Source organism: Emys orbicularis, chromosome 10 (assembly GCF_028017835.1).
Source record: "Emys orbicularis isolate rEmyOrb1 chromosome 10, rEmyOrb1.hap1, whole genome shotgun sequence".
NCBI lineage: Eukaryota > Metazoa > Chordata > Testudines > Emydidae > Emys > Emys orbicularis.
In genome coordinates, this window is record NC_088692.1 from 16950567 (window position 1) to 16974996 (window position 24430).

The window sequence follows — 24430 nt, forward strand, 5'->3', positions numbered from 1 at the left end:
GGGCTGCCTGATCTGCTCGGGCAGCCCCGGAGCCAGCCACACCGGCCGCTGCAGAAGTCACAGAGGTCACAGAAAGTCATGGAATCTGTGACTTCTGTGACCTCCGTGACAGACATGGAGCCTTAATTAGAGCGAGTTCACAGCAGAACCAGAGATTCTGAGATAAAATAACACTTTTCTTGTACTTACTGGTTTACCAGTGTTTTTATATTACCTCTAAAAGTAACCTGCTTTAGTCACAAAGCTCAGTTGTCTTTCATGTTCTTTTAAAAGAGTAATAAAAAGCATATCACAGTGTCTTCAGCATGTGGGTTTACTCTTAATATACAGTACTGTGCAATCCTGGAGTCAGAGTATCCCCCCACAGAGCACAAGTAACATTGACCTCAAAGGTGGTTATTTGTACCATGTCAGGGAAGCAGTGAGACCTGATGCTGTGAACAAGAATAGTGCCTACTACCGTGGAACTCAGTAGGATAATATTAATGGCTGCAAGCACTGGGCCCAGACTCCTAATAATGCCTAATGAAGACACTGACGTAGATCATTGCTTGAATACTGGAGAGGAAAATTTGGTTGTCACAGCAACATTTTGTGACCTAACAATTTCACAACCCAGGAAATCTTTTATTTTTTTTAAACTAACATGCACAAAAGGATGGTGGCTGATAGAAGACAATTTAGCAATAATTACCACCTCAAAGTTATCTAGTATTCTATAAAGCTAATCTGACCATTAAAAATAATTACACAATATTTTCACAAAACAACATTTGACACATACCTGCCAGCAGTGTAACAGTCAGTATTGAATGATAAGGCATAGATGGAAAATAATCAAACAGAAAGATAAAGAGGAGTTTAGGGTCTGATTCTCCTCTCACAGTATTGCCTTGAATGAAGTTTCTCTTGATTTACATCAGTGTAAAAGGTAGGAGAATCAAATCCACTGAGTTTCATAACCATCCCAAGGCCCCGGAACATTGCAAATTACAGCAAACAGTGACAATGTCTATTCCTCATCACAAATACTATCTAGCTCCTTCTGATGTCAACAGAGAACAGGTCATAGCCTGAAGAAGCAATGAATGATTATAGCAGAAATGAAAATTTATGCTCTTAATTCCACAACAAAGCTAAGTTCTCCCCCACTCTTTGTTCCTTAAATCCTTCCTTCGGATTTTCCCAGAGATTGTCTTTGGTAGCTGTTGAACAAATTCCACCTAATTTATAAAAAAATAAAAATAATAATGAAAAATAGCAAATTAAATGTGGTTTGGTGCTGTCTTGCTTTCTGGAACAAAACTTCTATTGTAAAGGTTAGGGATTCCTTCAGGATAAACCATGGAGAAAGTCCACCAGCGTTCATAAAAGAACGAGCTTCTTGCTCGGGAAATGGACCAGCCAGCTGCTCACACAGTAATTCCTCAACTTTTCCAGGAACAGTCCTGCTCCATTGAAAGCTAGGGAATTTTGCCATTAACTTCAATGGGAGCAGGACAGGACCTGTAATCCACTGAAGTGAGGTTTCTTTTTCAGAGCACATACTAATCGAATATCTGAGAGAGAGAGAGATTTCCCAGTTACGGCCCTGATCCTGCAACAGGATTTGATAGTACAGACTTTTCCGTCCACTAGGACTTCAATGAGACTCTGCCCTGCCAGGGCCGGCTCCAGGGTTTTTGCCGCCCCAAGCGGCGAAAAAAAAAAAAAAAAAAGCCGCGATCGCGATCTGCGGCGGCAATTCGGCGGAAGGTCCTTCGCTCCAAGTGGGAGTGAGGGACCGTCCGCCGAATTGCCGCCGAATAGCTGGACGTGCCGCCCCTCTCCAGAGTGGCCGCCCCAAGCACCTGCTTGGCAAGCTGGTGCATGGAGCCGACCCTGTGCCCTGCCTTCGGTGGGTGTCTATATGGCTATAACAGCTAAACCAAGTGCTACTGACGAGCCACCCGATGTTGGAGTACCCACTCAAACACCAAATGGAAATGTAAAGCCCTTCGGTTATAAACTGTGAGCTTGATGCACTGCTGTCCAGTTTTATGCAGGTCTAACAGCTGATATCAATGTAATGACACAAGTCTAAACTCAAGTAACACAGTAGTGAATCAGGCCCAGTGTTTGGACTAAGAGCCCTGTGAACAGTGGGTGGAAGCAATTTATACATACCAAGCTTAGTATTGGTATGTATAAAGAGGAAAATATTTGTTTACTAAAAAGTAAAATCTGTTTACATTTCTAATCTGATCTCTAGTTTTGATCAGAACAGTTTTAATTTTGGGGAGCATTGTCAGTAGTTACCCTTACATTCAGCACTTGGAGGTACTTGCCTTTCTGGGATACTTGTATGGTGCAGTAACTTTTTTGACATGCTCTTGCAGCTCCTTAGTTAATTTTTCTGGATCACGTGATGCAAAGTCAAGAGACAGAATAACAAAGGCTTTCACCACCTACAAGACACAGTCAGATGTAGGCAACATCTAATATTTAATCACATTTACAATGATGAAAACTGAAAACTATAATTTGCAACATTAAAATTGCTTTCAAGAGAGGAGTGTAAGATTATGGGCCAGATGCTGGCATAAAGTAAGGCTCTTTGTGCCATTCAGGGCCTTTAAACTGCCCCATGTAGGCATCTGAGGATTCATCCAGTGTGTGGGAATCCTCAACTAGCATACAGTCAACTATGCCAGCTTTTTACCACCTCTTCTTAACACGCAGCACAGGAGGTGGAGGTAGGAGGGATGTGGCTTGAGCACACTGCTCTTCAATGGTTCCTGGCTAGCACAACAGCTCTAGGGCACTGTTTCAAGTTAGTGGAACTTAGAGCAGCCCTGTGGCTGCTTTTAGTTGTGCTGCAGCCTGCAGCATGCCTAAGGATTGAGCCCTATCTATATATAAGTATATGCCTATGCATAAACATCAAGCATAGTTTTCAACTAAGGGCCTGTTTTGTAAAATATCCCATTAAAGTCAGTGGGTCTGCTCTCAGTTTCACCGGTGGAACCCACTGGAATTCACCGAAGTCACTGTGGTTGCTTGGTTGTATGTAGGAGTAGAATTAATCAATATATTTTTAAACAGCAAAACAAATAAAATAACACTAGTCAGTTTTCCCTAGAACGTAGGGTCAGCTTTTTCAAAGCACCTAATCTGTGTAGGCACCTAACTCCCTTTGAAATCAATGGGAGTTAGGCACCTAACTTGCTTAGGCTCTTTGAAAATCCCACTAGGCATCTCTCTGCATTTTTAAGTGGTTAAATACATTTGAAAATCTGGCCTTTAGCATTCCTAGATTTCCTTGACAGCTATAGTTTATTTCTAAACAAGTATATACAGTAGGTGTTTTTGCATAACCACTAATATCAACCTCATTACCTCTCCTCTGATGGGATCTGGGCTGCTGACAACAGCTGCTTCTGCTACTGCCGGGTGCTCCATCAAGGCATTTTCTACTTCAAATGGTCCAATACGATACCTAGGAGAGGAAATAAGAGCTTGGTATTTACAAACTGTATCAATGTCTCGTGGCTTAGTATGGAAACCCCATAAAAACAAACTTACCCAGAAGATAAAATGACGTCGTCAGCTCTTCCAACAAACCAGAAGTATCCATCTTCATCCATAATGCCCCTGTCTCCTGTGATATAAAAATCCCCACGTTCTGATGCAGCAGTTTTCTCTGGTTCATCCTGACAACAACAAAGGAAATCTCACAAATGGTAATGAACCCTTAGGATCCAATCCAACTCCCACTGAAGTCAATGGAAAAAATCCCAATGGACTTCAATGGGAGACAGATCAGGACCTCAGTGGTGTTTTACCATAAATTGTTACTGAACAGAAGAAGGCCATAGTTACTCCGTCAGGAAAGGTTTCATGAGAACTCACTTATCTTTATACAAGTTTTTTTAAAACTTACAAAACTTTTCATAACTGTTCTTATTTTGAACCTTTTCAGTCTTGCTGTAGCCTATATAAGTCTAGCATGATCTGATCTACTATGAATACATTCTGTATTTCTGAGATCAAGTGACTTTGTATTAGAGCTGTGCGAATGATTACACTTGAGCTGCAGAAGTACTGTCACGCAGCCCTAACATGTGTCTAAACTGGCTGTGAACCAGTAGTGATGTGTCTTTGCCATTTGCTAACAGAAGCATTTTGCAAATATCTTTTTGCTCCAGCTAGGTGCCCACAGGCTTGTCCAGGCACTTGTTCATAGTCTCTTTCCATTTCAAGCCTGGTTCATTGGGACAGGCTACATGAGGCAAGTCAGAAGGCGGAAGTCACGCGTGCAAGAAAGTCAGTTAAACACATCTGGCATATATCTTTACACATTACCTACCCTTTTAGCCAGCTTTTGCAGGTGCAAAAGGGCCATGTATATTTTTGTGGGCACTCCCACCGTCTGCTCCTTTGAAAAGCTAGCCCTTAAATCCACCTTCATTAATAGCATGATTAGAAAATCAAGTTGGAAGACTGGGGTGGAGGAGGAGACAAAGAATGAGAGAACTGTGTTCTTCATTAAAACCACCTCCTTGCAACGAACCATTAAAAACATTGAACTCTGGGCCACGCTCGCTTTTAGTGACACTTTCCAGGGCCAGCCTGCCCCGCCCCCCTCCAAGGATATGCACCGGAGGAAGGGCAGGCAGCAGTCCTGCAGTGTGACCTCCCCTAGGATAGCTCAAGGGGGGAGGGAGTATTAAAAATCCGCCAGGTGTTCCACAGGAGCCCTATCAGCTGAGGCTGAGTTGGGTCAATGCATCCCTGGCCACAGTCACCTGTTTCTTAGGGTATGGCTAGAATGCAGTCACTGAGTGTGACTGCAGCTCGAGCCACCATACCGAAGCTAGCTTTAATCTAGTTCGCTCAGGTCCTGGAAGTGTGAAGCTGTGTCAGCACTGGTTTCAGCATGGGCTAGACCCTCAAGTAATTACCCAGGGTTTCAGACAGGTTTGTACAACCTGCGCTGAAGCTCATGCTGCCCCGGCTTCATTGCTCTGGGACCCGAGATAGCTATATTAAAGCTAGCTCAGATATGTATACTTGGGCTACAATCATACTGGATGATTGCTGTAGAGACATATCCTTAGTCCCCCAGGGGAGGGAATATTGCAGAGGCTTTCTGTCTCAACCCACAAGTACACTTTCTGCCTCTGGTTGCACCAGTGGAAGTCCTGTTTATGAGACACATGAGCTATTGTCTTTGGAAGGATATAGACACCCACAGCAAGATACTTTAAAAAGTTATCAGTGTATTTAAGATGTGGCCTCAAAGTCTGATTAATTTCATACAAAGTTTCCTTACCACGTAGTGAGAGAAAAGACAAAATGGCCTTGTTGGTTTGATTCTGATGGCAATATCTCCTTCTTCCCCAAGAGGCAGAATATTAGCATTTTCATCTATTACCTAGAATGAGAGAAAACCCCTCCTGAATGATTTAATGTTTTTCTGTTAAACAGAGAGATGTACTGAATTAAATGTTGAGACACTCTGGTGTTGTGTGGGAACTTTATCTTACTTCAGATTGAAAGTGACCAGGAGTATCAAAATACCTGAACATCATAAGGAGGAGATGCCTTTCCCATAGCACCAGGTTTAATTTTCATCCCTTTGCAAACTGATAATATCAAAACCTGTAAAATAAAATTGTATGTGTGCAACAAAATACAGTGCTTGATGTTTTATTTAGATATGAACATTTGTAACTGAAAACATTTTGCATGATCTATTTTACTAGTAAAATTTTTGTAGAAATGTTCATTTGAAAAATGAAAAATTGTGATTTTAAACACAATAGGCCTGATCTTCAGTTGGTGTAAATCAACATCGCTCCAAAGAAGTCAATGGAGTTACCCTGACTTACACCAACTGAAGATCTGGCTCAGTGGGATAAAGTCTGCTCTCAACTATACTAGTGAAAAAATCCAGATTAAATCCCTTGGAACTCAACCTCCTCGCATTTGCATTTGTTTTACACCACTTTAACTCCATTAATTACAAAGAAGTATGTCTGTGTGAGAGAAGTATCCATTAACTTCAAAGAAATATCAGCCTGAGAGAAGAATTTGGCCCAGCAGCTGATATTTACTATTGGCTACATTATAATGATTGTCAACATGTACAATTGGAGACTTTATTCCTGTATGTCCAAATCTTCCCTTGCACAGATTTTTCCTACAAGGGTGCTGGTGATTCTACAATAGGCTGACCAGACAGCAAGTATGAAAAATCGGGACAGAGGGTGGGGGGTAATAGGCGCCTATATACGACAAAGCCCCCAAAATCGGGACTGTCCCTATAAAATCGGGACATCTGGTCACCCTATTCTACAAGTTTAGACACATGGGGCTTAGGTGTCCTCTCACTTAAACCTGTGTAGATCTGAAGTGACTCCACTAATATCAACAGAGTTAAGTAACTGTAAAAAAAAACAACCTGGTGTGAGGTCAGAATTAGGCACATGGAACTTTCTGCCGGTTGTTCCATTAGGAAGATAGGATTATCTACCACAGAGAACTGACTGGGACTCATCCCTGGAAACTCATGGATCTCTGAATACACACCTGAAGCCAGGACCATCAGTGCAGAAGCTGTGTGCCTCTGTACTGTTTCCTCATGCCCCAGCCCAGCCCATAGGGCTGGCTCATTGCATCCCCACCTGTGGAGTGGGGTTCACTGTGAGGTGAGGGACGAAGCATAACACTGTCAGGATCAGCATTTATCTACACCTGAAACCCCCTAGAGTTAAGAGGGAATGATGTCACACAAAATGATTATCTCCCAGACCTGGCCTGGTTTGTTCCCTCCCAGCTGAGTTTGCACAGGGTTGGAGGAAGAAGGGAATGTTGCTGTGTAGCCAGAATGCCCTCCTTAGTGCCCCCTCCCTCCAGCCAGATTGGCCACTTTGGGTCCCCTGCACTCAGTGGCAAGATACACCCTTATTGTGTTTTTGGAACACATTTAATGAGTTAATTGCATAGCTAATGGCCCCTTTAAAATCTGCTGCTGAGATGTTTGGCTGAAGGAAAACATGCTGCCTAATTAAATTCCTAGGCCAAAATGTTCAAACTTAGACACCTAAATCTATGTTTAGGCTCCTGAATAAATATAGCCTGATTTTCAGAGATGCTGAGAACCCAAAACTCCAAATGAAGTCATTGGGGCTGCAGGTGCTTAACACCTTTGAAAATCAGACTACTTTTATTCAGGGGCCTACATATGGATTTAGTAGCCTGATGTTAGTTGCCTATATTTGAAAATTTGGGGCCTGTTTTCCTGGATAAAGCAAGAAACCTACCATGTGGATTTGATATCTTTCCTCATGAGCTTGAGTTAGAATTAAGCTTATTCGGTGTGTGATTGAATGCAAACGTACTGTTTCAGTCTGGCCGTATCCTTCATAGATATCCATCCCTGTTTTGCTTTTCCATTTCTCCATCACTTCAGGGTTGAGTGGCTCACCCCCACTTAGGCAGTGCTTCAGGCTCTTGAACTTGTAGCTTAATAAGTGTTTAAAACAATGATTAGGATGACTAAAGCGCATTACTATAGAGACTTTGGCATGGTTCGGTTCTGGGCTTCATTCACTGCAGCTGTAACTGGTAAAGAACTTACAGAGTAAGTTCAACTAGAATTTCAACCTCTGAAATGGTTATTTTGTTAGAATACAACCTGGCAAAGGAAAAATCTAGGGCTGTGATTCTGCTAGAACATGGTTTAGTTGAGATGGTTAGTAAGCAATCTAGATGTACCTGGTAAGATCATGCTGCACCAGCATGCGATAAACAGTTGGTGTACCACAGAAAGAGGTTATAGGAAACCTGGACAGACACTATGAATGAAAGAAAAGAAAAGTTATTTACATTGTTAGTTCCTTGGGGCACAGTCTTTTGGTTGTTGTACAGTGCCAAGCACATTTGGGCTCTGGTCTATGATATGGGCCCTAGGCACCATCACAATACAAACAATAAATAAAGTGAATACATTATACTAAAAAGGCACAGGGCTAAAATGATGTCTTGGGCTAGGTCTGGCACGGCTATTAAGAGTTCTTGTTCCTTTCTTTTTTATCTATATTTATTTGAAAGTTAACTTGCTTATGTTTTGGAGTTAACCATTTTCCTCCCACAGTGATAGGCACAAGTGAAGAGAAAGTAATAAAAATACTTAACACTTCTTTAGCACTTTCTACTCAGAGATCTCAATACACTTTACAAAAGAGGGTAAAGTTTGATTATCGTCCCTTTGCAGATGGGGAAACTGTGGGATAGGAAGATGATGTGACTTGCTTGAGGTCACCCAGAAGCTCAGTGATAGAGCTGAGAGCAGAACTATGTTTCCTGACTCCCAGTCCACTGCCCTTATGTAGAGAACTGGGAAATAGCTGTATTACTTTTTGTGAATGTCAAGGCTCCTTCCCCACTCTGAACTTTAGGGTACAGATGTGGGGGCCTGCATGAAAACTTCTAAGCTTAACTACCAGCTTAGATCTGGTCCGCTGCCACCACTCCCAATGGGCTAACTCCCTTCCCTGGGTAGCCTTGAGAGACTCTTCCACCAACTCCCTGGTGAACACAGATCCAACCCCTTGGATCTTAAAACAAGGAGAAATTAACCATCCCCCCTCCTTTCTCCCACCAACTCCTGGTGGATCCAGATCCAACCCCCTTGGATCTAAAAACAAGGAAAAATCAATCAGGTTATTAAAAAAGGCTTTTAATTAAAGAAAAAGGTAAAAATCATCTCTGTAAAATCAGGATGGAAAATAACTTTACAGGGTAATCAAACTTAAAGAGCCCAGAGGACCCCCCTCTAGCCTTAGGTTCAAAGTTACAGCAAACAGAGGTAAACACCCTAGCAAAAGGTACATTTACAAGTTGAGAAAACAAAGATAAAACTAACACGCCTAGCCTGGCTGTACTTACAAGTTTGAAATATGAGAGACTTGTTCAGAAAGATTTGGATTGATGTCTGGTCCCTCTTAGTCCCAAGAGCGAACTCCCCCCAAAACAAAGAGCACAAACAAAAGCCTTCCCCCCACCAAGATTTGAAAGTATCTTGTCCCCTTATTGGTCCTTTGGGTCAGGTGTCAGCCAGGTTACCTGAGCTTCTTAACCCTTTACAGGTAAAAGGATTTTGGAGTCTCTGGCCGGGAGGGATTTTATAGTATTGTACACAGGAGGGCTGTTACCCTTCCCTTTATAGTTATGACAGTGAATATGGTGCATGCTTTTGTATGTTTGTTTATGATGGGTAACTTGCTACCACACCACAGAAACACTAACCCAGGAACCAATCCCTGTAACAACCCTCGTTGCCTACTCTGTCCCCATATCTACACTAGCGACACCATCAGAGGACCCAACCACATCAGCCACATCATCAGGGACTCATTCACCCGCACATCTATTAATGTTATATATGACATCATGTGCCAGCAATGCCCCTCTGCCATGTACATTGGCCAAACCGGACAGTCTCTACATAAAAGAATAAATGGACACAAATCGGACATCAGTAATGATAACATACAAAAGCCAGTAGGAGAACACTTCAATCTTCCTGGACATTCTCTAACAGATTTAAAAGTAGCCGTACTTGAACAAAAAAACTTCAGAAACAGACTTCAAAGAGAAACTGCAGAACTAAAATTCATTTGCAAATTTAACACCATTAATTTGGGCTTGAATAGGGATGGAGTGGCTGGCTCACTACAAAAGCCGCTTTGTCTCTCCTGGAATTGACACCTGCTCATCAATTATTGGGAGTGGACTACATCCACCCTGATTGAATTGGCCCTGTCAACGCTGGTTCTCCACTTGTGAGGTAACTCCCTTCTCTTCATGTGTCAATAATAGAATGCCTACATCTGTAATTTTCACTCCATGCATCTGAAGCAGTGGTTTTTTACCCACGAAAGCTTATGCCCAAATAAATGTGTCAGTCTTTAAGGTGCCATCGGACTCCTAAGTGTAGGTAAGACAGTATGCGCATAGATCTCTGTTATTTTAAATCAATTTTTCTGAGTGCTGTGCACCTTTTGGTAAATAAGTTATACTATATATTGAAGAAGCTGCTTCATACTATTACCACCCCAGGCTCCTGAAGGGAAACTCTTTCAGGTGCCAAGCCTGTTGGGCCTGCTATGTATCTCGGTTGACATCCAGGGGGATGTAACCCAGCGACCCAGTAGAGACTAGTTGGATCGTGGGGTCCCACTCCCAAAGAGGAGTGGAGGCACAGGCCTGTCACTTGAAAGGGGTGTACAAAAGAGGCAGCCTACCGGGGATGACACTACTAGACAACATTGCCTCCCCTCATAGTCTCATGATTTTTATGTTATTTTAAAGTTACTTCAGATATTATCCTTTTTTACCATCTGTTTTGCACATATCAGTTATGGCTGAAACCACATCATGATGTTTTTATTCTTACATTCAGGACGGTTGTTGCCTCAAACTGCAGCATGCTGTGTGTAAAGATACACGCTCCCAGAATCCATGGAGAAAAGAAACAGCCATAGGCAAATTTTACCCAGCCTGGGTCAGACAGGCCCCACAATATGTCAGAGGGATTTAAATCCAACCAAAACCTGGTGGTAATGACAAAAAAAATCATAATGGAAAAACACTGAATAGAAAAACAAAAGTGAATGTACAAATGGGGAGTGGATGGAATTATTCGTTGTGAATGAACATGGCTCTTTTTTCTGTTCATGAACTAATCCTGATTCCTATGAGTGGATTCATTAGTCAGAATTATACTGTGAGTAGTTGAATGCTAACATCCCTGTGAGATGTTTGCCAACTGTTCAAATAATCTATTCATTATTCTTTATACTTGTGTGATTGCTCACCTAAGTCACATGGTTTTGTTTCAGCTTCTTGATGGGAGAACAGATATTTCTTATTCTCCTGTTTAAAAAGTAACTAGACATAGTGAATAGGCTGGTCAACATTTTTTGAAAGAAACATTTCTCATCAGAAAAAGGAGTTTCATCAAAATAAAAATTTTCTGTAGGGATCTATTTTGGCAGAATCTATTTTGGCTGAATTTTCCATCAGGAAAACAAAATTAAATATTTTTATTTGGGAGTCCCATGATATGCTGCAGCACCTCAACCACAGGGAGGGGCTGTGGTGCATCATGGAAGGTGTAGTTCATCTAGGGAAGAATGGGGACATGAAAGACCTGAAACTACATTCCCATGTGGCACTCTGGCGGTGAAGGCAGATGGAGAGATTAATGTCCTCCAACATTAAATATATTGATTTGAGAATGTTGAAACATTTTTTTCAATTGAAAATGTGAAAAAATGAAACATTGAGAAATTGCCAAATCAAATTATTTTGGAACTTTGTCCCACAAAAAGTTTAGATATTTTGACTTTTCATCCAATTTAGGAGGAAAACAAATGTCAAGATATCAGAATTTCCCACAAAACAGAAATTCTGTGGTTTGATCATCTCTACAATCCATTGATCAATCCATCCCTGGTATGAATTTTCAGACAAATAATCATATATTCAGTATTTTTTACATATTCATTTTGTGACCATGGATTATCAGAGCAACAAAGTATTTTCAGTACATACCTTCCAGTCGAGGTCATTCCAATACCAAAACTACTGTGAGAATGTTCCACCATTTTGGGGTAACCTGTGGTTCCACTAGTAAAGTAGATAGTCATTGCTTCTTGACTCTTTGTCTTAACAGGGTCATGATCACCACGTGCAGCTCTTCAAAATAAAGACAAGAGTACATCAGAGTGGATAAGCTATCCAACAAAGGAAACTTCAATCCCTATCTAGTTTACAACTTAAGTGCAGGCATTTCTTTTCTCTTTCCAAATTAAACTGCCTATGGTCTCATTCTTAATGGTCACTGGCCAGTAAGATTTATTAGGCCAAATTCTGGCCTTGGAAATACACACAAAACTCCCTTTGCATTCAATGAGAGCTAAGGGCCTGATCCAGTGCTCATTGAAATCAATGGAAAGACTTCTGTTGACTTCAATGGCCCTATGTGTGTATCTGAAGCTAGAGTTCAGCACACTTTTTCAGCAGAATGACCCTGTTTTTGTTGTCATTAATGCTTCTCCCTCGCCCTCTATATATTTAAAGCCAAATGTATTTGCATATCTCCTCTCCCATCCCTGTTAACTTTTTATACTTGTATTTAATTTAGTGTTGGAATGCAGACTTGTCAGGTAAATGAGGGAAGAGCTGGCTCCCCCCAAACACATGGAATATATGAGTTATCTCAGTTCTGAAACTGCTTTTTAAACAAGGAGGGGTACAGTACAAAGCGGGAAACACCTGAATTTCCATTTGGATGATTAGCTCACTGAGGCAAGACATACTCACTTGAGTAGTTCCTTGAAGTCCAGCCATCCATCCCTCCTGCCTTCGGATACCATTAGCCTGATTTTTAGAAACTGGCACTTGGACACAACTGAGTCCACTGCAGGTGCCAGTGTATCATTGGTAATGATGCATTTGGCCTTAGAAGCCTGGAGTCTATAGAAAATGTCATTAGCTGTCAGCTGGGTTGTTGCTGGAATATAGATAATTCCTAGAAGTGCAATAAATGGAAGTTTAAAAGTAGCTGAACATTTAAAAATACTTGGGCCAGATTCTAGCCAGTGTAAGTTCATTGGCTTCAACAGAGCTGTGCCAATTTACATTAGTTGGACATCTGGCCCCTTGTACTTATCCTTCTGTGCTATGCCTTCTGCTGCTGTTATCTACCAGGGCTGGCTCCAGGTTTTCTGCCGCTCCAAGTGGCGGGGGGGGGGGGGGGGGGGAACGATTGGCGGCGCTTCTGCGGCAGCTCAATCGCGCCGCTCCATTCTTCGGCAGCAGTTCCATGGCGGATCCTTCACTCCCTCTCTTCCTCTTCGGCGGCAGCTCAAAGAGGAAGAGAGGGACTGAGGGACCCGCCGCCGAATTCCCACCGAAGACCCGGACGTGCCGCCCCTTTGTATTGGCCGCCCCAAGCACCGGCTTCCTTGGCTGGTGCCTGGAGCCGGCCCTGTATCTACCATAGCCTTTGAGAATTAATTCCCATGCAATTGCCTCTTCAGACTTATTCCTAGTGGTAGCCTATGACCTGGAGTAGAGTTAAGCTACATCAGACTGAAGTAGAGCATCATTGTGAATCAGAAATCCCAACCTAATCCTTCACCCTAGGTTCTTCCTTTTTTATCTTTGCAGAAGAATCTTCTGGGAGAACGTTATTTTGCTGCCAATACTAAGGCCACGTTGTCTGGGGGATGCCCCCTCCTGTAGCCCCATGAGGCTCACACATCATTTAAACTATGTGCCTCAGCTTTCTCCTTTGTAAAATGGGCTCTGTTATATTAATATTTTGTCATGAATTTCTTTAAAAAATATACAATCAATACAATATTTAAATGTCAAAACATCTTTTTATGCAAAATGGCTAAATATACTACTTCTCTGAAATATTATCTCCTGATAAAAATACTGAGTTTGGAAATTGTTTGAATGCTTTAACAACACTGGTCTACAATTTTTGAGAAGTCGTCTGCTTCAGAGATAAAATGTGCTATTTATTATGTATTTTGATGTGCTGAATTCAAATATGACAATTAAAACAACTGATTGGCTACTGTTTCTAAGATATTTAAGTTTTTACATTTTATGTCTATGTATATTGTGTAGATAGTAGAGTTTTAATCATAAATTGTAAACCTAGGTCTTTTCATATGTTTATGGTTGCTTTACATGATAATATTTCACCTGTCCTGTTTATGTAACACTTTAAAAATCAGCAAAAGGGTTATATAAATAAAATTTATTATGAAACAAAAGGCAAAAAACTATTATGTACATAGTTTAGTCCTATTCAGTGTCTACTCGGCGCTTCTTGGCTTGTCTCTTGTATTCATTAAATAGAGCATCTCTTGTCACTGTCCAGCAAAAGTCTGCAAGCATTGATGGGCTCCATTTGCCCTGATAGCGTTTCTCCATTGTTGCAATGTCCTGGTGAAATCACTCGCTGTGCTCGTCGGTCACTGCTCCGCAGTTCGGTGGAAAAAAATCTAGATGAGAGTGCAAAAAAATGTATCTTTAGTGACATGTTGCAACCAAGGCTTTTGCATGCCTTGAGGAGGTTTTCCACCAACAACCTGTAGTTGTCTGCCTTGTTGTTTCCAAGAAAATGTATTGCCACTAACTGGAAGGCTTTCCATGCCGTCTTTTCCTTGCCACGCAGTGCATGGTCAAATGCATCATCTCGAAGAAGTTCACGAATCTGAGGACCAACAAAGACACCTTCCTTTATCTTAGCTTCACTTAACCTTGGAAATTTTCCACGGAGGTACTTGAAAGCTGCTTGTGTTTTGTCAATGGCCTTGACAAAGTTCTTCATCAGACTCAGCTTGATGTGTAAGGGTGGTAACAAAATCTTCCTTGATTCAACAAGTGGTGGATGCTGAACACTTTTCCTCCCAGGCTCCAATGACTGTCGGAGTGGCCAATCTTTCTTGATGTAGTGGGAATCTCTTGCACGACTATCCCATTCGCAGAGAAAACAGCAGTACTTTGTGTATCCAGTCTGCAGACCAAGCAAGAGAGCAACAACCTTCAAATCGCCACAAAGCTGCCACTGATGTTGGTCATAGTTTATGCACCTCAAAAGTTGTTTCATGTTGTCATAGGTTTCCTTCATATGGACTGCATGACCAACTGGAATTGATGGCAAAACATTGCCATTATGCAGTAAAACAGCTTTAAGACTCGTCTTCGATGAATCAATGAACAGTCTCCACTCATCTGGATCGTGAACGATGTTGAGGGCTGCCATCACACCATCGATGTTGTTGCAGGCTACAAGATCACCTTCCATGAAGAAGAATGGGACAAGATCCTTTGGACGGTCACGGAACATGGAAACCCTAACATCACCTGCCAGGAGATTCCACTGCTGTAGTCTGGAGCCCAACAGCTCTGCCTTACTCTTGGGTAGTTCCAAATCCCTGACAAGGTCATTCAGTTCACCTTGTGTTATGAGGTGTGGTTCAGAGGAGGAGGATGGGAGAAAATGTGGGTCCTGTCACATTGATGGTTCAGGACCAGAAGTTTCATCCTCTTCCTCTTCCTCATCTGACTCAAGTGAGAATGTTTCTGATGCATCAGGAACCAGCAGTCCTTCTCCGTGGGGTACTGGGCGTATAGCCGATGGAATATTTGGATAATGCACAGTCCACTTTTTCTTCTTTGACACACCTTTCCCAACTGGAGGCACCATGCAGAAGTAACAATTGCTGGTATGATCTATTGGCTCTCTCCAAATCATTGGCACTGCAAAAGGCATAGATTTCCTTTTCCTGTTCAACCACTGGCGAAGATTTGTTGCACAAGTCTTGCAGCATATGTGTGGGGCCCACCTCTTGTCCTGATCTCCAATTTTGCAGCCAAAATAAAGGTGATAGGTTTTCTTAACCATAGTGGTTTTACTGCGCTTTTGTGATGCAAAAGTCACTTCACCACAAACATAGCAGAAGTTATCTGCACTGTTCACACAAGTACGAGGCATCTCTGCTCACTTTGGCTAAACAGAAATGTGTCCCTTTGCAAAATTAAACACTGACAAATAAGAGAACATGACACTGTATGATTTCTAGAGCTGATATAGGGCAATTTGTTCAGCAGAGTGATGTAAGCTTCGTTATGATTGCATCATCCATGACTTCTAGGAATAACATGATGCAATTCATATCATGTATGACGCAATACCAGCTTCAGATTGCATCACTCATTGTTTTGCCTAAAAAGCAAGTACTGTCCAAACCCAGTCATAGATTTATTCATAGATCCAGTCAAAGATGTATTTTAGTCATTTCTGGTTTAAATTGAGATCCCTTCCCTTTATAACTCACTTAACCTCCGCCATTCCCAAGTCAAGGGTCGTATATACTGACCCAATAGCATATCTTGAAAATAGAGCCAATCAACAATTTTAAGCATCATTTTCGTTCTCAGTGACCCAGAATTAGTAAAGTTTGACTACATTTATTTCAGAAGCATTTTGGCTGTAGAGCAGTGTAATTGATGTCAGTTATTGACCCTGATCCTGAAAGCATTTAAGCTGTGCTTAACTTTAAGCACGTGAATAGTCCCATTGATTTCACTGGGACTGACTAAGAATGTGTGTAAATGTTTGCAGGATCAGGGGCTAAGGCAGAGATTCAGGAAAGCAGAGCTGTGTGAATAATGGATTTTTCAGTTTGCTGAGAATTTGAAAAACTGAAAAAGATTGTTTAGGATCAAACCAAAATCGAAAATTTTCAAAATTTCGGTATATCATAAAGATGGAAAAAAATTGCTTCACATCAAATGAAACATTTAATTCAATTCAAAACAAAACTCTTGTTTTGATTTCAAGCATTTTTTATGTTTTTAATTTAAAAAAATTGAAGGAAATTTCTAAATGAAAAGTCATTTCAAAAAGAAAAGGAGATGATCTAGGTTCAATTCCCAGCTCTACCAGAAACTCCCAGTGTGACCCTGGACAAGTCACTTAATCTCTCTGTGCCTTAGATCCCTATCTGTAAAATGGAAATAATAACACTTCCTTTAGAGTGACAAGGTGGGTGTGATAGTATCTTGTATGGATCAACTTCTGTTGGCAAAAGAGACAAGTTTCTGAGCTTACACAGAGCTCTTCTTCAGCTATGGGTAAACTTGAAAGCTTGTCTCTCTCACCAGCAGAAGATGGCTCAATAAAAGATATTACCTCACTGTGACGATCTATACTATTATAGTCACCACTTTTACAAGACTGTGATACATTTTGTACAAAGTATGCCTTGTGAGGTATCATTTGAAATGTCATAATCTGCTGAACATTATTGTCCCGGTAAAATATGTGTATCAATATTGTATATAAAGTTATAAGATTCTACTGTATAGCATTGCTGTAACATGCTCCAGAGTCAGAAAAGCAGGCCAAAACCAGTTTTTCAGAGACAAAGACATACTGTCACCTCAGCCAGCTATCAACAAAGTCAAGTGGCTATCACTTAGTTAAGTGATTATTCTTTGGCAAGAACAAGGGCGTGAGTGAGAACTTTACATATTGGCAATGAAAATGGCTGGAGTTTCCATGTAAACAGACTGGCTGTTGCCTAGGGTTACCATATTTAAAAAATAAAAAAAGAGGACACTCCACGGGCCCTGGCCCCGCCCCTTTCCCACCCCAGCCCCGCCGCTTTCCCACCCCCAGCCCCGCCCCAACTCCGCCCTTTCCCCGCCCCTTCCCCAAAGTCCCCGCCCTAACTCCCCCTCCTCCCTCCCAGACACACAAAAAGGGCTGCCCGAGCGTTACTGGCTTTACGGTTTGCCGGGCAGCCTCCAGACCCTGCGCCTCCGGCCGGCGCTTCCCCAGCGCAGCTGGAGCCCGGGAGGGGAAGCGCCCAGCCGGGGGCGCAGGGTCTGGAGGCTGCCCAGCAAACCATGAAGCCGGTAGCGCTCGGGCTTCGGGCAGCCCCTATGCCTCCGGACCCTGCGCCCCCGGCCGGGCACTTCTCCTCCCCGGCTCCAGCTGCTCTGCTCCTCCCCGGACTCAGACTTCGGCTCTGTTTAAGAGCCAAGCTGCCCGAGCCAGCGCTACCGGCTTCGGGCAGCCCCCTTGCCTCCGGACCCCAGCCACTGGCCGGGCACTTCTCCTCCCCGGCTCCAGCTGCTCTGCTCCGGCGGCTGGGGTCCGGAGGCAAGGGGGCTGCCCGAAGCCGGTAGCGCTGGCTCGGGCAGCTTGGCTCTTAAACAGAGCCGAAGTCTGAGTCAGGGGAGGAGCAGAGCAGCCGCGGGAGAGGAAGTGCCCGGCCGGTATTTTTCCCGGACATATTCGGCTTTTTGGCAATTTCCCCCGGACGGGGGTTTGATTGCCGAAAAGCCGGACATGTCCGGGAAAAACCGGACGTATGGTAACCCTACTGTTGCCTGAACCCCCGCTGGAGATAATCCTCAAAGAGGGGAGAAAGGTATAAGAATGGAGGACACGCACAATACATTTCACTTCTCTCTACCCCCATCTCTCCTCACAGCAGCTACAATGCTCGAAAGTCAAAGAAAGCATCATTGAACTGGGGGAGGGGTGCTCCTGACTGAAAGGGGGCTTATCAGCCAGTACAGACTGCTATAAACATACGGTGAGACATAACTTTTTTGTTTTTAAGTTCACTTAGCTTGTTAAGTGAGGTATTAGCTTGCATTTTACTTCTTTATTTCTTTTGTAACCAATCATGACTTTTATGCATTATTACTTGTAATTACTTAAAATCTATCTTTCTGTAGTTAATAAACTTATCTTCTTGTTTTATCTTAACTGTGTGCTTGGATTAAAGTGTGTGGGAACTCCATTTGGGATAACAAAGATGGTGCATATTATTTTCCATTGATGAAATGACAGACTTTATATGAGCTTGCATTGTTCAGTTTGAGCAGTACAAGACGCACATTTCTGGGGGACAAGGCTGGGACTGGGAATTTGTGGATGTTGTCTGTATTTAATTCATGAGTGGCTGGCCAGAGCATTCATGTAACTTAGCTGGGAGTGATTTTAGATGCTGAAGGCTGTATGAACAGGCCAGAAGTGGATGTTCTCACAGCAAAGCAATGTAAAAGACACCCCAGGCTAGAGAATTTAGGGGACACAGCAGTTCAACAGCCCAGATTGTACCCTGTCACATTCACCCACCTTGTCTCTCTAATATCCTGGGACCAACCCTGCTACAACACTGCAATATTTCCTTTGTCAGTCTTTTCTACTCCGACCCTGATCCAGCAAAATCTTACTCACATGCTCAACTTTACACACTCTAAGCATTCCCTTTGGCTTCAATGGGACAGGTCACAGTGTGCAAAATTAAGCGCAGAAATCTTTGAAGTACTGGGGCCTTAGACTAATCTCCTCAGGACAGGGACTGTTGCCTGCTCTGTTGGTACAGTGCCTAGTTTAATGGGGCCTGGAATTCAGTTGGGGTCTATAAGCATTACTGAAATACAAATAAATTCAGTCACTTATTATTCTTTGTACTGACCTGTTCTTATGCAGCCCACTGTTATCGACCACCATTCTGGTATCCGGGGTAGCATCACTATAACTCTGTCTCCCTTTTTCAGACCACATGCATCAGAGAGTACATTGGCTGCTTTCCTGGTTAGAAATCCCAACTCCTCAAAACCCCACCTTACTTCATTGCCTTGATCACCTACCCACCAGAGGGCTGGGATTGAGGAGGCTCTCTCTCCATTCTGGCAAAGACAAGAAATTAGGAAAATGTGTAAATACACCTCTACCCCGATATAACGCGACCTGATATAACATGAATTCGGATATAACGCGAACCATCCCCACGAACACGATACAGTTCTGCGGTGATCTGGAAGCCTACTTTCGGCGTCTCCGACTCAAGGAATATTTTCAACGCACCACTGAACAGTGCACTGACCCACAGGAACCCTCCTACCAACACTACAAGAAGAAGAACTCTGCGTGGACTCCTCCTGACGGTCGAAATGACAGACTGGACCTCTACATAGAGTGCTTCCGCAGACGTGCACAGGCTGAAATTGTGGACAAACAACATCACTTGTCCCATAACCTCAGCCGTACAGAACGCAATGCCATCCACAGCCTCAGAAACAACTCTGACATTATCATCAAAGGGGTTGACAAAGGAGGTGCTGTAGTCATAATGAACAGGTCAGATTATGAACAGGAGGCTGCCAGGCAACTCTCCAAGACCACATTCTACAGGCCACTATCCTCTGATCCCACTGAGGAATACCAAAAGAAACTACACCATCTGCTCAAGAAATTCCCAGCTACAGTACGGGAACAAATCTACATGGACACACCCCCAGAACCCCGACCAGGGGTATTCTATCTGCTACCCAAGATCCATAAACCCGGAAACCCTGGACGCCCCATCATCTCAGGCATTGGCACTCTTACAGCAGGATTATCTGGCTATTTGGACTCTCTCCTCAGACCCTACGCTACCAGCACTCCCAGCTATCTTCGAGACACCACCGACTTCCTGAGGAAACTACAATGCATTGGTGTTCTTCCTGAAAACACCATCCTGGCCACCATGGATGTAGAAGCACTTTACACCAATATTCCACATGAGGATGGACTACAAGCTGTCAGGAACAGTATCCCTGATGAGGCCACAGCACGCCTGGCGGCTGAGCTTTGTGACTTTGTCCTCACCCACAACCACTTCAGATTTGGGGACAACTTATACCTTCAAGTCAGCGGCACTGCTATGGGTACCCACATGGCCCCACAGTATGCCAACATTTTTATGGCTGACTTAGAACAACGCTTCCTCAGCTCTCGTCCCCTAGTGCCGCTCCTCTACTTGCGCTACATTGATGACATCTTCATCATATGGACCCATGGAAAGGAGGCCTTTGAAGAATTCCACCTGGACTTCAACAATTTCCACCCCACCATCAACCTCAGCCTGGACCAGTCCACACAAGAGATCCACTTCCTGGACACTACAGTGCAAATAAGCGATGGTCACATAAACACCACCCTATACCGGAAACCTACTGACCGCTATACGTACCTACATGCCTCCAGCTTCCATCCAAGACACATCACACGATCCATTGTCTACAGCCAAGCCCTAAGATACAACCGAATTTGCTCCAACCCCTCAGACAGAGACAAACACCTACAAGATCTTTATCAAGCATTCGTAAAACTACAATACCCACCTGGGGAAGTGAGGAAACAGATTGACAGAGCAAGACGGGTACCCAGAAATCACCTACTACAGGACAGGCCCAACAAGGACAATAACAGAACACCACTGGCTATCACATACAGCCCCCAGCTAAAACCTCTCCAGCGCATTATCCACGATCTACAACCTATCCTGGAAAATGATCCTTCATTCTCACAGACCTTGGGAGGCAGGCCAGTCCTCGCTTACAGACAACCCCCCAACCTGAAGCAAATACTCACCAGCAACTACACACCACACCACAGAAACACCAACCCAGGAACCAATCCCTGTAGCAAACCTCGTTGCCTACTCTGTCCCCATATCTTCTCTGGCGACACCATCAGAGGACCCAACCACATCAGTCACACCATCAAGGGCTCATTCACCTGCACATCGACTAATGTTATATATGCCATCATGTGCCAGCAATGCCCCTCTGCCATGTACATTGGCCAAACCGGACAGTCCCTCCGCAAAAGAATAAATGGACACAAATCGGACATCAGGAATGGTAACATACATAAGCCAGTAAGTGAACACTTCAATCTCCCTGGTCATTCTATTACAGATTTAAAAGTCACTATCATTGAACAAAGAAACTTCAGAAACAGACTTCAAAGAGAAACAGCAGAACTAACATTCATTTGCAAATTTAACACCATTAATCTGGGCTTGAATAGGGACTGGGAGTGGCTGGCTCATTACAGAAGCAGCTTTTCCTCTCCTGGAATTGACACCTCCTCACCTATTATTGGGAGTGGACTACATCCACCCTGATTGAATTGGCCCTGTCAACACTGGTTCTCCACTTGTGAAGTAACTCCCTGCTCTCCATGTGTCAGTATATAATGCCTGCATCTGTAACTTTCACTCTATGCATCCGAAGAAGTGAGGTTTTTACCCACGAAAGCTTATGCCCAAATAAATCTGTTAGTCTTTAAGGTGCCACCAGACTCCTTGTTGTTTTTGGATATAACGCGGTAAAGCAGCGCTCCGGGGGGGGGAGGGGGGGGGCTGCGCACTCCGGCAGATCAAAGCAAGTTCGATATAACGTGGTTTCACCTATAAAGTGGTAAGATTTTTTGGCTCCCGAGGACAGCGTTTTATCGGGGTAGAGGTGTAATGCAACAATCAAGAGGAGACCCAATGCTTCAAACACACAATTGCTTAACTTCAAGCAGAGGCGCAGTCTCCTTGACTTCAGCAGGACTAACCCTGTGGTTAAAGGTAAGCATGTGTGTAAGAATTTATAGGCTTGTGGGCTTATATCCCAAATCTAATATGTGCTTGTTAATCAAGTACATTGGAGAATTTGCTTCTCATCTTCTGAGCTGCCCAAGCTATGCAAAACGATGCCTTGTTACCATATGAAATGTGCAGGTTTAGGCCAGCCTGTGGGAAGGTTTACCTCTGGACATGTTTTGCCATAGATTACAATCATGGTTATGGGAAAAGAACTGTCGAGCTCTTTATGTTATTAGTATAACTCCAAGTGTACAAGATCCTTAACCTGCTTCCTTTAAACATGGTCCAGAACACATAATGAAGATGATTGTTATTTCTATTACAGTAGTGCTTAGAACTACTGTACTCAGCACAGCGGTGGGATGAGCCCATAGTTCTCCTATTGGTAAACAAGAAATGATCATCATATAAAATTGCATTGAGAAGTTAATGAGAAACATAACCATTCTTTAACATACAAGTACCATTACAAGTAACATACGCAGGTGAAAATGTACAGCAGCCCCAATCACGGACTCCCTGTGAAGATAAGACTGTCCATGACTGCAGGATTAGGCTTTGTGAGAGCACAAAAAAAGTTTCTAACATAAATTATGATGGTTTTATCCCATCTTATTGAAAACATACAATTATTTATTCTTTTGACATTTTTAAACCTAAGTTCCCCGTGTATCTATTTTTATGCAAAATAGCTAAATATATTACTTCTCTTAAATATTATCTCCTGATAAAAATACTGAATTGAGACATTTTCTGAATGCTTTAATTGATTCCAATTATTGACCATGATCCTGAAAAACACTTAGGCATGTGCATAACTTTAAGAACATGATAGTCCCACTGATTTCACTACCTACCGTGTGTAAAGTTAAGCACATATGTCAATGTTGGCAGAATCAGGGGGTAAGGCACGAATTCAGGAAAGCTCTTAAATACATGCTTAATTTTCAGCCATTTGACTTAAATGGGATGTAAGTGCTTTCCTGAATAGAGATGCTTTCCTGAAGCAGGGCCCAGGAGCAGAAGGCTAGGCTTGTGGTTAAATCAGAGGATTGGGATGAAGGAGATAATGTAGGTTTATTTCCCAGCTCTGCAACAAACTTCTGTTGTGACCTTGGGCAAGTCATTTAATCTCTCTGTGTCTTAGTTCCCTATCAATAAAATGGGACTAATAATATTTCCCTTCTCAGTCTTTTCTACTTATGCCCTGATCCTAAATATGATCATATGTTGGCATGTGAAGCAGCAAATACTCTTAATGGCATTTTGACTATTCACTAGAGCTAGTTGAAATTTGGAATTTCCATTTCATAGTACATTTCAACATTTTGTAATTTGTTTTCATTCTGAATAACAGCATGTGAGCAGTAGTAGTGCATAATATAAGATGCTGTGTATTAATGTAAAATTAATAAATGTCATATAAAATGACAAAAACAACAAAGAGAGACAAGGTGGGTGAGATAAGATCTTTTATTGGACCAACTTCATTTTTTGAGAGAGACAAGCTTTCTCTCCCACAAACAGAAGCTGGTCCAATAAAAGATCTTACCTTACCCACCTTGCCTCTCTAACGCTGTGGGACTGACACAGCTACAACTAGACTGCATAAAATCAAAATTTAATTTTCCAAAATGAAACTTTTTATTTTAATTTTAATGGGAATTTCATCAAAATTGATATGATTTTGTGCAATTTTTTTGTTTAATCAAAGCACATTTTTCAGATGGAAAACTTGGGACAAAAGTTTTTCCAAACAGTTCAGTTATTTATGTGACACCCTTGAAAGTATCCTATAGCAGCAAAATAGTTATCATCTACTATGAAAGGATCATTACAGAGATCACATGTTTTGGAACTGGTATCTATAACATGATATAACACCAGACAAAAATGAAAGAAAATATTGGAACCAAGGAGACAAAATATGTTACCTTTTCCATTTGACTCCATTTGTCCAAAACGTCACTTGCAAAATTAAAGTGCTCTGGCAACTCTTTATAGAGGATCGGGGATTCATAGCCAGAGATATTTTGAGGGGCAAATCCTCGGCAATGTTTGCTGAAGAATCTACAAGGTGACTTCGGGGTCCAAACAGAGTTAAAAATCTGGAGTTTAAATAAAAACTTCATGGCAAAAAAACCTTGTCAGAGTTCTTGGTTTAGATTATATAAACATTGAAGAAGAATATTCTGTGAAGGGCTTTTGACCTGCAATGAAATTATTTACATAAAAATTTATACTGAGAGCTGTCTGAAAAAACAATGGTCCAAAGTAATACAAACAATGGTCCAAAGTAATACAAATCAGTTACACGATCTATGCCAAAGGTCTGATCTTTATCTCACTGGAGTACGTGGCAAAAGAAGAAGGAGGAGTGTGCTTAACACCATGATGTTTCCCAC

General features: G+C 42.4%; 1 protein-coding gene across 1 annotated transcript; it reads right to left on the minus strand.

The window, feature by feature from the left end:
• Nucleotides 1-1136: 1136 nt before the first annotated feature.
• LOC135884329 (acyl-coenzyme A synthetase ACSM3, mitochondrial-like) lies at nucleotides 1137-24157 on the minus strand. The gene is made up of 13 exons (XM_065411633.1): nucleotides 23960-24157; nucleotides 19077-19290; nucleotides 12376-12583; nucleotides 11605-11748; nucleotides 10445-10601; nucleotides 7762-7841; nucleotides 7386-7509; nucleotides 5563-5643; nucleotides 5315-5416; nucleotides 3565-3692; nucleotides 3379-3478; nucleotides 2328-2447; nucleotides 1137-1223 (listed from the first exon to the last, which is right to left on the minus strand). The coding sequence occupies exons 1-13, from the start codon at nucleotides 24155-24157 to the stop codon at nucleotides 1137-1139; spliced, it is 1743 nt and encodes a 580-aa protein (XP_065267705.1).
• Nucleotides 24158-24430: the final 273 nt, after the last annotated feature.

Bases quoted from the DNA above. Each gene is read 5' to 3' on its own strand.
- LOC135884329 (XM_065411633.1), bottom strand. From the start codon at position 24,157: ATGAAGTTTTTATTTAAACTCCAGATTTTTAACTCTGTTTGGACCCCG. The intron at 19,291-23,959 runs GTAACATATTTT...TGTCTTTGCCAG, and splicing joins AATGGAGTCAAATGGAAAAG to AATGGAGAGAGAGCCTCCTC. The intron at 3,693-5,314 runs GTAAGGAAACTT...TGTTGTTGTCAG, and splicing joins GTCTTTTCTCTCACTACGTG to GATGAACCAGAGAAAACTGC.